Raw genomic sequence first — 14,554 nt, forward strand, 5'->3', positions numbered from 1 at the left:
ATGAAGCTTACTGAAAATTTCAAAATAAAAGCCTGAATATTCCTCTCAGGCCTTTTTTATGTTTTTCTCTCAGGTTACTGCAGAGAGAACTACAGATTTAAATCGCGGTTCCATTGGAGACAAGAAATTGCCCTCTTATAAGCTTCAAAAAGTTTTCGGATTGCTCTTATGGATGCTGAACAGTAAGCCGCTTTGATCAGAAAAACTAACTGCTTCAAACAGTTAGAATTCTGTCTCTCCCTGTGTGTCTCACTAACATGATAGTTGAGCTGCTCTTTAGAACTACAATGACTGAAGGTCAGAACTACAACATGGCGGAACTCTTGAAGTAATTTTACGTCACTTCCATCTCTCAGAAAAACGGTTGTTTTTTTGACATCTAAAGACATATATATATATATATATATATATATATATATATACCAGGAGAAAATACCAGGGCCTCAGAGAGGAACTGGAGAAGGCCTGGAAGGTGAAGACAACATCAGACATCTCAGTCCAGAAATGTGCAGTTCTAGGCACAGCCAAGATACTGCGCAGAACCCTCAAGCTCCCAGGCCTCTGGTAGAGGACCCGAGCTCAGAGGGTGAAAGAGAGACCACCCACAGAGGGTGAGAAGGGGAAAATATATATATATTCATTCACAGCCAGCCTTGGATATTTTATTTTTTATTTCTTTTACAAATCCAATATGATCAACAAATAACCTTCTTTGACAGAAATAATTACAAAGAAATTATTTTATGTCAAAGTTAAAACTTATTTCTGCAACACATGAAAACAGAAACTGTTATTGTCTAGTGATTTAGAAAAACTGTCCGACATTTAAATTCATCTGATTCATGAATGAAAGGAAAACACCAAGAGAGAAACAACATCCTGACATTCAGTGTGAAGCTTTGACTGGAAACAGATTAACATGTGAATCCTGGAATAATCCCTGCTTCCATCTTTAAACTGGAAGAGGAAGAAGTTTCCAAGGAATTATTTAGAAGAGTTTAAAAAAACAACAGAATCCATGAATCTGAAAAATGTGTTTCTGAGTGAAAGAGAAAGAGAATGAACTATTTGTTCAAGAGTGACAATGCTCCTCTGACAGGAGGTGACTCTTTAGGCTCAACTCAGCACAGAAACACTGAGGAATAAACACTGAACCAAAATCCAGGAAGCAGAGGTTCAGTGAATGTGGTGTTGAAGGTGTGGAGGTGGATCAGTGAGTCAGAGAAAACTCTGTAGAAGGACAGAATGCCAGCAGGACAGTCCACATACACTGCTACTCTGTTAGAGACAGAGGAAGAGGAGGAGGAAATGTTTGTCGCCTTGTTATTGTGACAGGCAGTATAACCACCTTTAAAGCATCTAAGACACCAAGACTGATCATTCCATCCAAACCAACAGTCTCCTTTCCTCTTGATTCCTCTGTAACTCACTGATATGTCAACATTTCCTTTCCACTCAACCTCCCAGTAACAGCGACCAGTCAAACCAGTTCTACACAGCAATTGAGCAGGATCAAATCTGTCTGGATGATCAGGATATGACTGAAGCTCCTTCAAACGTGTCACCTCCCTGTTGTCTTCAGACAGTTTAAGGCTTCTGTTCACTGTGTTTGTGTCAATTACGAGTTCACAGGAATCTGATGGAGAGAACAAACACAATCCAGCTCCAATTATTGATCATTTATTGACATTTTGATGATGACTCCAGAATGAGTGATGTGATGTTTGAAGTTGGTTCAATTTCAGCTGCTTTGTTGTCATGAATCAAATGAAACAAACACTTACACTTCCTCAGACCTGGTGTCAACCATTCGACTCCAGAAGGCTCCACCCTGAAAGGAAGAGGGATCTCTTTCAGTATGTAGACAGACATTACATGTCTCTCACACACACATTGTCCTACTGAGGTAGAAACAATACAACTTTTGAACACGTCCACTTGAAAAAATCCAAAAAAAGAAAGAAGATTTGAGAGCATACAGACATCTGGGCTGTGATGATGGTGATGATGATGAACACATTTTAAACTGCATTGGATGTAGTAAGGACAGTTGTGCTGTAGCACAAATCATTTCTCCAAACACAAGGAAAACTCCAATAGAGAGGAGAAAGGAAATCTCTCAGTAACAACCTGTGGAAACACACAGGGTCGCAACTACATATTATTCAGGTGGATGCGAACACATAAATCGGGTTTCCCACCCCACCCACCACCCCCGTCACCCAAAGGAACGTACGCAAAGGAGCACACGCATTTCTCACATTTCTCAGGTGGATACGTACACAACATACGCTCGCTCTGATGAATGCCATCATCAATACACATCAAATATGTTGGTCAATGTTCCTTTTATTTTGGCAACTGCTGATGACAAATGCTCTCCTCAAATGCTCTGATGGTCGATCAAATTACAGACAACCTGTGAAGCAGCACGGGTCATTACACTTTTATCTTGAAACTGATATGCAAAATGAAGCAGTAACGTTTCCCATGTAATGCGAGGCATATTTTGTTGTCAGTCAAACGATTGACAATATTGAGTCAGTCCAACTCTGTTACCTTTTCATCAGGCTCAGAGTCTCACAGGTACATATATATAGGTACATACAGGTACATACATATCAATGGCGACTCTCAAAGAGTCAAATTTGTGATCTTTGTGGTTCTCCAAGATGTGTTCCTTCCTGCTAGCAAGTTTCAGAAACCACAACTGGCCTGCAACTCTCAGCAAGAATCGATTCCAGTTTGTGGTTCAGCTCACATAGCATTTGAGTCTGAGCATTCACAGCTTGACATACTAAATCAGATTTGTTCAGTTGCTCGGTGATCCTTTTTTAGAGTCAAGTTTCTGTCTGAGGTGAAATATGTTTATCTTTTAAATGCTTGCAACAAGTGCTTTTACTACATCCCAAAAGTATTATTGTAACTCTCTCTGTGTTAGTGTTAGTCAGGTATGCCTTGATTGACTGTAGTTGGTCCAGAATGTTGCAGTTTGCCTTCTGACATTATCTCAAAGTCATGAACAGACTGCTGGGTATATCTCTGACCTCCCAGCAGCCTTATCTGACCTCCAAATCTCTTTAGATCTATCAATATTTGCCTTTAGCTGAACCAAGGTGTAGGCTAGTTCACATATGTGATTGAATGTTTAAAGCATTTAAGACTAAACTGCTGAATTAACTACACCTACACAACAGGAAAGCTCTAACTGTTGAGGTTGAGGGCCCAGGAGATTTAACTCTGTTTTACTTTGCTGTCACTTTTTTTCTGGCCATAACTTTGGGAACTATTGCATCCGGTTTTAAATCAGATTAAACTCTAAATGTATGTTTAAACCAACTCACTACAGTAATGAGATACAATACGGTGATCTTGTTAGTTATTTTTAACATGTTTAGTTATTATCAAATTTACTTTAAAGTTATAAATTAATTTTTCCTCCTCTACCAGAGGCACTTGCAACAGGTTCCTCCATACCTGAGAGCTTCCAGTTTCCAGAGTCCAGCGGACAGCAGCTTCCCTCCTGAGTCTCCTGGATGATTGTAGCTCAGGTCCAACTCTTTCAGATGGGAGGGATTAGAGGTCAGAGCAGAGTCCAGAGAAGCACAGCCTTCATCTGAGATCAGGCAGCCTGACAAGCTGCAGAAACAAAAGGTTTTGTATCTATTTTGCTATTTTTTGCTGCTCGTGCTTATTATATGTCTGTAAGTTTTCTGCTGTTGACTTAAAATACTTTAGCAAATTTCAGAGAAAACATTCAGCTTAAACATTCACACTGTATTTTCATAGGAAATGTTATTTTTCCTATTGGAAATAACATTGATATCATCTTTAATAGCTGATAATGGACAGAAACTGAGAACATTGTACTTGAGAGTTTCCAGTTTGCAGTTTGGACTCTTCAGTCCAGCAGATAGAAGCTTCACTCCTGAATCCTTCAGGTTGTTATTACTCAGGTCCAGTTCTCTGAGACTGGAGGACTGGGAGCTGAGAACTGAGGACAGAGCTTCACAGCTTCTCTCTGAGAGGTTACAGACACTCAGTCTGAGGAGATATAGAGAAAAATCGGTTATTAAACAATTAATCAAAATTTATGTTTCTGTCTTTCAGTCACCAATGTTATCTTTGGAAAGATTGATTGAACTGCCTTATTTTACACATCTTTATGTTGCCTTTTGTTGTGAACTGGTTAATTATAAAAGAATTTAAATAACAAAAATAAATATTTGCCACTCCATTAGGAGATTTCTCACTATCAAAAACAAATACAGCACCAATTTGCATTCTTACAGAGCTTTTTTGGAGGCTTTAACCACTGGCAGCAGCCTAAGAAGAACCTCATCCGAAGCAGAGTATTTCTTCAGATCAAATACATCCAGATCTTCTCTTGATGACACTAAGATGAAACCCAGAGCTGACCACTGAGCAGGAGACAGTTCATCTGTGGAGAGACTTCCTGAACTCAGAGACTGTTGTATCTCCTCCACGAGGGAACGATCATTCAGTTCATTCAGACAGTGGAAAAGATTGATGTTTTTCTCTGCAGACACATTCTCATTGATCTTCTTCTTGATGTACTGAACTGTTTCCTCATTGGTCTGTGAGCTACTTCCTGTCTGTTTCAGCAGACCTTGTAGGAGTCTCTGATTGGTATGCATTGAAAGTCCCAAAAGGAAGCGTAGGAATAAGTCCAGGTGTCCATTTGGACTTTGCAAGGCCTGATCAACAGCTCTCTGATGGAGAGACTTTGGTTCAGACTCCTGAGATGTTTGTGTTTCTTCCATCAGGTTGACACCATCGTTGATGAAGGTCAGATGAACATGAAGAGCAGCCAGAAACTCCTGAACACTCAGATGGACGAAGCAGAACACCTTGTCCTGGTACAGCCCTCTCTCCTCTCTAAAGATCTGTGTGAACACTCCTGAGTACACTGAGGCTGCTGTGATATCAATGCCACACTCTGTCAGGTCTGGTTCATAGAAGATCAGGTTTCCTTTCTGCAGCTGATCAAAAGCCAGTTTTCCCAGAGACTCAATCATCTTCCTGCTCTCTGGACTCCAGGGTGGATCTGTTTCAGCTCCTTCCTCATACTTCACCTTCTTCACTTTGGTCTGAACCACAAGGAAGTGGATGTACATCTCAGTCAGGGTGCTGGGCAGCTCTCCTCCCTCTCTGGTCTCCAACACATCCTCCAGAACTGTAGCAGTGATCCAGCAGAAGACTGGGATGTGGCACATGATGTGGAGGCTACGTGATGTCTTTATGTGGGAGATGATCCTGCAGGCCTGCTCCTCATCTCTGAATCTCTTCCTGAAGTACTCCTCCTTCTGTGGGTCACTGAACCCTCTGATCTCTGTCACCATGTCAACACACTTAGGAGGGATCTGATTGGCTGCTGCAGGTCGTGTGGTTATCCAGAGGAGAGCAGAGGGAAGCAGGTTTCCCCTGATGAGGTTTGTCAGCAGAACATCCACTGAGCTGGACTCTGTAGCATCAGTCAGGATCTCCTTGTTGTGGAAGTCCAGAGGAAGTCGACTCTCATCCAGACCATCAAAGATTAAAAGAATCTGGAAGTTTTCAAAGCTGCAGATTTCTTTGGTTTCAGTAAAGAAGTGATGAATCAGTTCCACCAAGCTGAACTTTTTCTCTTTCAGCACATTCAGCTCTCTGAACGTGAATGGAAATATGAACTGGATGTTCTGGTGGGCTTTGTCTTCACCCCAGTCCAGAGTGAACTTCTGTGTTAAGACTGTTTTCCCAATGCCAGCCACTCCCTTTGTCATCACTGTTCTGATTGGTTGATCTCTTCCAGGTGGGACTTTAAAGATGTCTTTTTGTTTGATTGTTGTTTCTGGTCTGTGTGGTTTCCTGGATGCCGTTTCAATCTGTCTGATCTCATGTTCATCATTGACCTCTCCAGTTCCTCCCTCTGTGATGTAGAGCTCTGTGTAGATCTGGTTCAGAAGGGTTGGACTTCCTGCTTTAGCGATCCCCTCAAACACAGACTGGAACTTCTTCTGGAGACTAGATTTAAGTTCATGTTGACAAGGTGCAAGAATTGTTTCTGAATGAAGAATAAATAATTTTAATATATTTTAGCTTAGAATGATTTTTCCATCAGGTCCAATCTTTGCAGAAATCCTCTTACTTCTTTGCAGACAGTCAGCCAGCTTCTCCTGCTTCATCATCCTCAGGAAGTTCACTGTGATCTCCATCACTGCCTCTCTGCTGTTCTTCCTCTGCTCATCATCCTCACCTTCCACCTCCTCCTCCTCCTCATCTCTCTGACTCTCTGAGTATTCTGGGTCATATTGACCCAAAACATTCTTGATCTTCTTCAGCTCCTTCTTCACAAACACGACAATATTCTCCTCCAGCAGCTGAAAGAAAATAACATATGAAGGACACATCAGACTGAAATCATGGAACAAATCATCAAATCCATGTTAGACAGATTTATCTACAAGTTGCAGCATGGAGATGACTGTGAACAGAATCCATGGAAAACCAGCAGTTGAACATGTGCAGACCATAAATATGGAGTCCAACTGTGTTTGGTGCTGCTGCCTTTCTTCTGAGCTCTGCAGGTCCACTCTGTGGAGGAATCATGAACAATTAGGAAGTCCGTAAATATTTATCTGACAGTTTTCACAGATGAAATCTCCAAGAGCGTCACAGTAAAACTCATTAAAAAAGAGCATCAAATTAACACATTACAAGTAATTTAAGAAGAGGAAGATGAAATTAAATTATGAAAACCAGAATCCCCCAGCAGATGTTTTTAAAACATCTGCTGGGTGCTATTCACAATATATTTTTGATATTCACAATATGAGTATCTCAGTGCTAACTGGGAGGAAGCTGGATTTCTGTCATAAAGTGTGGTTGGTAGTGGTGAGGAGAGACGCAGAGACCCAGGTAGGATGATGAATAAGATGAATTTAATGATATTGATGCTCAGACAGTCCAAGACAGGCAACACGGCAGGAGACCACAGACAGCTTACGACATACGTTTGACATTAGACAAGGACCCGACAAGAGACAAAGACAACAGGTGGACTTAAATACATACGGGGTAATCAAGCGAACAAGAAACACCTGGGAACAATCAGCGGGGAAGACGCAGAGACAGAGACTCACAGGGAACAGGATAACAATAAACACAGAAATAACTCAAAAAACAGAAAACTACGGATCATGACAACTTCTGTTCTTGGTTCCTGACCGTAGTCTGGCCTCTGTGAAACTAATAAAGTCAGGATGAACTGATAGCACCATGGCAAGTTTGGCTTTATTTCTTATCCTGGATTTCTGAATGCTACTTAAGTAATTTAAGAACCTGGTGAAGTCAATAGGACCACATCATTTGCAAAAAGCAAAGATGCAATCCCAAGGCCACCAAAATGGATCCCCTCAACACCTTGGCAACTCCCAGAAATTACTCCCAGTTACAAAGGGGAACCTTAGCAGAATTAAACTCTCACTGGAAACTAGCCTGATTTACTGCCAGCAATGTGGACCAAGCTCTTACACTGGTTATACAGAGACCTAACAGTCCATATCAAAGGCCCTGGTACCCCATACTCCCGGAGTACCACCAGGGTCCCCAAGGGACAAGATCAACCACCTTCTCCAAGTCCTCAAAGAAGTAATTATGTAAACTCCCTTGCACCCTTCAGGACTCTCTACACAGAAATGTGGAAAAAAAAGAGCTGAGCTCAGGTTAAAATTACATGTTAAAATTAAACATTTCAGACCTACTCAGTTCACAGAGTTACAGCAGTTAGATACAGCTCACCTCTCTGATGGTGGAGGTCCAGGAGATTTAAAGTTAATGAAGTCATCCTTTGACCCATCACTCTGGAAGGACACACAGCTGGGTTCTGGTTTGAGGCTATGATAGATTATTACAAAAAATATATCAAAAACTAGGATTAAAACACACCAGCTTCTGCCGACATACTAGCCAGTATTTACATTATAGACCCATAAGAGTAAGGACCTGGTTGAACAATGGGACAAATTGTATCCAAGTTAAATAATGATTTCATGTTAATTGCCTCTTCAGGTTTGATGTAGGATAGCTCTGGGTAAAAGCTGGGATCTACATAGGATAGATGGCTGAGACCCGCGTGGATGGACTCCCAAGACTTCAAGGATCATGAAAATATTTTTAAGTGGTGACACTTAGTCATTTTTCCGCCCAGACCCTCTTTTCCAACTCTCTCCTGTAATCGTTCCAGCAGTGATTTTCATCGTAAGGTCCCAAAGTCGACTTTAACTTTCACTGCCAAAAACGTTTCCCGTGGTCGAGCAGTACTTTTAAGTTTGTGCCCCTGGTAAGGCAGGGAGACTTAGAGGCTGGAAGTATGGGGTTACAGCCCCGACTTGCAGTCCCGGGACCGGGTCTGGAAAGAGGAACCCGACTTCCAGGGAGACCCAGGCTCTCCAGACACGCATGTGTACCCCACACTTAAGCACTCCTCCTCGGACTACACCCACCAGCACGGAGACCCTGGAAGTTCGTGCCCCTGGTAAGGCAGAGCTTGGGGGTAGGAAAAGGGGGTTGTATGGGGGGGCGGGTACGCCCTTGTCTTCGAACCATCTAACCCCCTTACCCTACCCTAACCCTTACCCTATTAAAAGGGAAGGCAAATTGGATGTGAAGGTTTTCTTTAAAAAAAACAGACACACACGCATTACTACATAAAAAAAGTTTTCATCCACAACATACTTTTAGAGGAATAGTGAAATCACAGATATTAAACTAATCTGTACAAGACCGGAATATTTTAGAGAAGCAGTCAGTACCTTGTTCAAAGCTTTACGAGATAGAGGATACTCTAGATCTTTTTTAAGATTATGTCTTAAAGAAACTAATATCACAGTACAGAAGGATCAAGGAAATTTAATTACTCTTATCACAAGGTATTCCACAAATGTAAAAAATTTAAATAAAAAATTTAAAAGAAATTTCATGGAAGTTATGGGATCAAGTACAAATTTTCCACCATCAAGGGTTATAGCTGCATTTAAGAGGAATAAAAACTTATCAGACTTATTAACAACTACAAAATTGCCTCCCCTGACAGTAAAAACCAAATCCCAAATGCTAGACTCAAAGTTTAAAAACCTGAAATTCATTAAAAACCTAAAAGGCAAAACACTAGTATATATTTCCCAAAGTTTTTCTCCAAAATCCAAAAATTGTATCTATTTAATTGAATGTAGACACTGCTCTAAAAAATATGTTGGAGAAACAAAAAATTCATTGACGGTTCGTATGACACAAAATCGGTACAACATTAAAAATCAGAAAGAATTGGACACTCCTTTAGTTAAACATTTTGTTGAAATTGGCCTGGAAAACGACCTTTGCTGGACTACAGAAAAACATAAATTGGACGGACAAAGAACGAAAAAAATCAGAACGAAAATGGATATTCCTCTTGTCCACCAGGGAACCATTTGGCCTCAATTATAAAATTTAATTAGTAAATTTCCTTTTCTTAATTCCAATTGACCTTGACATTATCAAAGTTCAACCTTAACCCTAGCCAATTTTTTTTAATTCTAATCCTAACCAATTTAACCCTAAACAAATCATCTCAATTTTAACCCTAACCAATCTTAACAAAATCCAACCCTAACCAAATTTTCTTAAAATTAACTAATTTGACTAAATTCTAAATCAAACCACATTTCCTTAATTATAATTCTAACCTATTATTTAATTTAATTTATTATTTTAAATTGTTTCCTCCCCTTTTAGTTTAATACCATAAGTTTTCAACGAAGTCACGAAGGGGGAGTTGACTTTACAGTTGAGGGCGGAGCCTTGCCCTGGGGAGAGCTGATAAATAGAGGGCTCTCTCTGCTCTCCTCCATTGCTGTTACAGCCTCTGAAGCGGAAGGACCTCTCAGAGCTCACTTGTTTAGCTTGGTGCCAGGCCTGATGAAGACCTCTTGAGATCGAAACGTTGCTATTGGCACCACTACGTTCATTCTTTTATAAATAAAAACTTCTCTTTAAAAATAAAAAAAATTAAAAAATACAAATAACTCTTTAAAAAAAATAAAGATTTTAGAAACATCTAGGTTTCCCCCTTTCTTTTGGGGTTTGTTTTTTCTTTTTAAGCATTGTTTCCAAACGAGGAAACCCTCTTTTAGTTTAAATGTATTTTTACATATTGTTTCTGAAAAGAGAAACCCTCCTTGAGTTTTTTATTTTTCAAAAAAAGAACGGTAAACAAACAAAACTACACACAAGACATATAAAAAGAAACAACAAAATACAACATGGACGAAAATTGGACAACGGTTGGACGACGTGGTCGCTGTCCAACACGTTTCCACAATCCAAATAGGGACAGGAACTGGTATGGTCCTCTGGGCCGGAGGGTGAGTGCTTCCTTCTCCTCCGGCTGGAGGAGAGATCAGTTCCCCTACCCTACCCTACCCTACCCTAAATAATAAAACTATTTAAAAAAAATAATAAAATAACTATTTAAAAAAATAATAAAACTATTTACAAAAATAAATTAACTATGTACAATAATAATAATAATAAAATAACTATTTACAACAAAGCTTTTCCGACACTCCTGCACTCTGCTCCATCAATTCCAGTCCATTGGGGAGGTCCTCGCACAAGATGCAACGGCCCCGAATCGGGAGAGGTTGCATCTCCTTGTCCCCCACAAAGCAAACATGAGGGAAAATAAAGACATAGAGAAAAAAAAAAAGATGAGAAAACTGTCACTCAACCGTTTTCAAAAATAACAGTTTTGCTCACGCTTTGCATTTAAACTCTTAATGAAAGACACTGAAATAAATACTGAAGTATTTACAGGAAAAAATACAAGAAAAAACCCCCCAGAGAGCCACGGAGCACGGTAGCGGCAACCTTGGAAAGAGAGCTTTTTATGCACTGTCTGCCTTTTTCTGCTGTTTTGGAATTCAAATGCTTATTTGGCCAATGTCTGAATAAGTGGATTAAAGGAGTAATGAATGTGGCACAGACATATTCCCCTCTCTCCCATCAAAAAGTGAAAGAGATCCCATTTACAGAAAAGACGTTTGAAAACGTACAACTGTACAGACGAAATGAAATTATCACTAAAAAAAATTTGGAGCGAAGCTGGTCTGTGGTGATTTGAGTTCTCCATGTGTTTAGTTTAAGCGTTCCCGTCTTGTATTTAGATCTGTGTTTCCTGTGACTGTGTCGTCCCGTCTCCCTGGTGGCTTTTGCTGCCCCCTAGGAGCGGCCTGTCGCCGCTGCAAAGTACAACCATCTCTGGCTTCTTCCTGGGCCCAGATGTGTTTGGAGAAACTGCAAACTGTGGCTGTAGGCAGATCTGAGAGTTTAGGCAGAGGTCCTTGATCCTAAACTTGAAAATGATATGAACGTATGCATCTTTTCATTTGATTGCCAATGAGAATTATTCTCAACTTTTCTTTCTCCTTCACTTGAGAACATCAGCAAAACGCTGGCAAAAAGTCTGAGGATTCAATTGCTCGTTGCTTTTATTTCAAAAACAACAAGGTGGAAATTTTAGCGAAGACAGGAAAATGAACAAGACGCACGCATTAAAAGTTCAAAAAATTTTGCCAAGAAAAACTTGAAGAAAAACCAAAAAAGTGAACGAAAATCTGGCTGGAACTTGCCAACCTGGTGTGCTGCCCAGTCTTGTGTTTGTGCGAGTATTGGTTATAGTCTGGTTTTCTGCAACTTTTTTCTACGGCTCGGTTTCAGTTGGCTTTCTGTGTAGCGTCCCAATTTTCTTTTAACTGTAACCGAGTTTCCGTTAGAAAAAACAGCAATACTCACGACGGTCTAGTCGGTTGCTGCGTCGGGGTCACCGAAACTCCAGCGTCCTCCTCTGTGAAACAGTTAGAAATTTTCAACGTCCTTCCAAAAATCGGACGAAAAGGAAACGCGTAGACGGCACAATGAGAGCTCTTACCGGCTTCCGTGCGCACGTCCGGTTGGACGTCTTGAGCTCCTGCAGAAGCCTGGAAATTTGTGCCTTCGAAAGTTTGCCTGCTTTTCGATGGCTGGAGGAAATGCACCTGAGGAACTTGCCCAAATTGTAGAGCATGTTCCTCAGAGTGCTTGAATAACCCCTGCCGTCAAGATATTCACGGTAACTGGAGAAAGAAGGTCAATCTTGTCATTCTCCTTTGCACTTTAAATTGTATTCCATCTACTTCAATTGAAGAACACGCCATTCTGTGGTCATAGCAGCAGTACACACCTGCGGAGCTTCTCTTTGTCGCCAAGGAAACAGAGGTCCTGCTGCCCGACAGCAGATGGCAGGTCGCCGAGCATGTAGATGCAGAACCTTTCTGCATGTCTCCTGGCCTGCTGCGCGTTTAGACTCCTCCGGCCCGTCCTTGCTCCCAAACAGACTTGTTCAAACTCTCTCAGAATGACCTCTGTGGGAAGAGAGTCCTGTTTAGATTAGGGTTTTAGATGTGCCTCTGCTGCACCACACCTGAAAAGAATAATTAGGTCATTACACGCAAGGCTCTGGAGAACCGATCTACACAGGGAGGAGGTAATTAAGCCATTTCAATCCACTGTTTTTTTACCTGTGGCACATCTAGACACTGCAGGACAGCGGCACTTCAGGACTGGAGTTTGACACCCCTGTCTTAGAACTCTTAAAACTAGTTGAAATCCTAACCAGACTATATAATATAATATAATATAAAATACATGTTAAGTGGTCGAGTATGATCAGGTGTTGCTCACTTTAAATAAAAAAAAGGCTAATTTTGCTGCTGTTTCAGTCTCAATCTGATTAAATAAATCATTATGGCTAGAGTAGCTAACTTTTAGACAAAGTTAGCAGTATAATATTGGACATAAGTGCGGAGGGATTTCGAGTTCGAATCCCAGGCAGAATGGGGCTGACCACCAAGAAGACCACCCGAGCCAAAAAAAAGTTGGTGAATCCAGAAAACGGCTGATTGCATCGAGGTTTGTTTCTGGAAGAACAACTAAACCACTCGTTCCTCTCCAAATGCTCCACGCTGGGCTGAGTCAGGCCGAGGGTGGGCGACTGCACCCGACCGGACTGCTGGAACCGCAGCTTTTTACATCTGGAAGCAAGTCTTGATTTTGTCCGCTGGCTTAAGTGAAGGACGACAAGAAAAGGAATTGAAATAAATAGTCTTTAACAAAAACAGCAAGTTTGAACACAAATAACAACAAATATATTAACTATTTACAAGAAAGAAAAAAATATGAAAAAAGGGAATAATAAAAACAAAGCAAAAAACCACACTGTAAAAGATAAATTGAACTATTTACAAAAATATTAATCAAATAACTATTGAAAAAATAAAACAACTATTTACAAGAAAGAAAAGGGAAAAATAAAAACAAAGCATAAAAACACACTAAAATATATTAAAACTATTTACAAAAATAAAATGAACTATTTACAAAAACAAAAAACCCCAAATAGCAATAAAAAAACAACTATTTACAAAAGAGAGCTGAGCTCAGCTCTACCCCCTCTTTAGGTCAATTAATAAATTATTTATTTTCTGATGGGACAGCCCGCTGTCTCTGGTGTCCCAGATGTGCCCAAGGAAAAGGCCCACGTTGCAGAGCATCTTGCGAACCGTGGCGGAGGTGTATCCACGGCCCCTGAGGTACGCTCGGTAACTGGAGGACAAAAGGTCAATGTTGTCATTTGCACTTTAAATTGTTTTCCATCTACTTCGATTGATGGAAGTAGATCAATGGCGTACTTCCACAGAACGCAAAGCCGTTCTGTTAGAAAGTAGGAGCGGTGTACTCACCCGCAGACCTTCTCCGGCTGGTCCAGGAAGTTGAGGTCCTGGGCCCCGGAGTCGGCCGCCAGGTCTTCCAGCAAATATTGGCAGAACCTGCCGGCGTGACTCCTTGCCTGCTGGGCATTATTGGCAGCGCACTTCCTGGCGTGGGCTGCCAAGCGGGAATTCCCACTTCTGTGGGACTTCTGGAAATCAGAAGTCCCACAGAGCCCTGTTTAGATTGAAGAAAATTGGAGTTCTGATTTGCAAATAGTTTTGTTTTGGCCATTTATCTGGAAAAGGGTTCCCCCGTCGACTTCCACAGACAGAGCCTTGCAAATTTTAGGAATCGTCGATAATCGAAATTGTTCCGGACGCCCAGACGACAGCGTCCAAAATTAAGCAAAAATAAGCTCGTTTGTCCATTAGCGATGGCAACTCTCATGTAGGAAGGACTTGTCTCTGGAACGGCCCAAAACTAACCAAGTTACTACCCCGAGACTGTACGGTGGACTCGGTTGAATTTGGAGGGCCGGTCGAAGGCCGCACACAGGGCCAAATTAGCAGCATTGAATTAAAGCTGCCGTTTCTTCTGCCTCTCTGCGCAGTGCAGCAGATTACCTCATCGTGCAGGGCCGGTCCAAGGCTGCATGAGGCCTGGAGCAGAATCTGACTCATAGGGGCCCCTTTTGTTGCTAAAAACATCAGCACCTTGTTGAGATGCTTTACCAAGGCCGAGAAAGAGTCACGCTGTTAGACAAAGG

The 14,554-nt window shown here is 41.2% G+C and overlaps 1 protein-coding gene across 1 annotated transcript; it reads right to left on the bottom strand.

Moving 5' to 3' along the window:
• Nucleotides 1–1,032: 1,032 nt before the first annotated feature.
• LOC148153484 (NLR family CARD domain-containing protein 3-like) lies at nucleotides 1,033–6,410 on the bottom strand. Its single transcript, XM_088001486.1, has 6 exons — nucleotides 6,149–6,410; nucleotides 4,291–6,064; nucleotides 3,871–4,044; nucleotides 3,478–3,639; nucleotides 1,785–1,831; nucleotides 1,033–1,636 (listed from the first exon to the last, which is right to left on the bottom strand). Exons 1-6 carry the CDS (start codon nucleotides 6,408–6,410, stop codon nucleotides 1,122–1,124), a joined length of 2,934 nt encoding a protein of 977 aa, XP_087857612.1. The 3' UTR covers nucleotides 1,033–1,121.
• Between the last annotated feature and the right edge of the window lie 8,144 nt (nucleotides 6,411–14,554).

Source organism: Poecilia mexicana, unplaced genomic scaffold (assembly GCF_051168715.1).
Source record: "Poecilia mexicana isolate PSO_F unplaced genomic scaffold, ASM5116871v1 scaffold_20, whole genome shotgun sequence".
Lineage (NCBI taxonomy): Eukaryota > Metazoa > Chordata > Actinopteri > Cyprinodontiformes > Poeciliidae > Poecilia > Poecilia mexicana.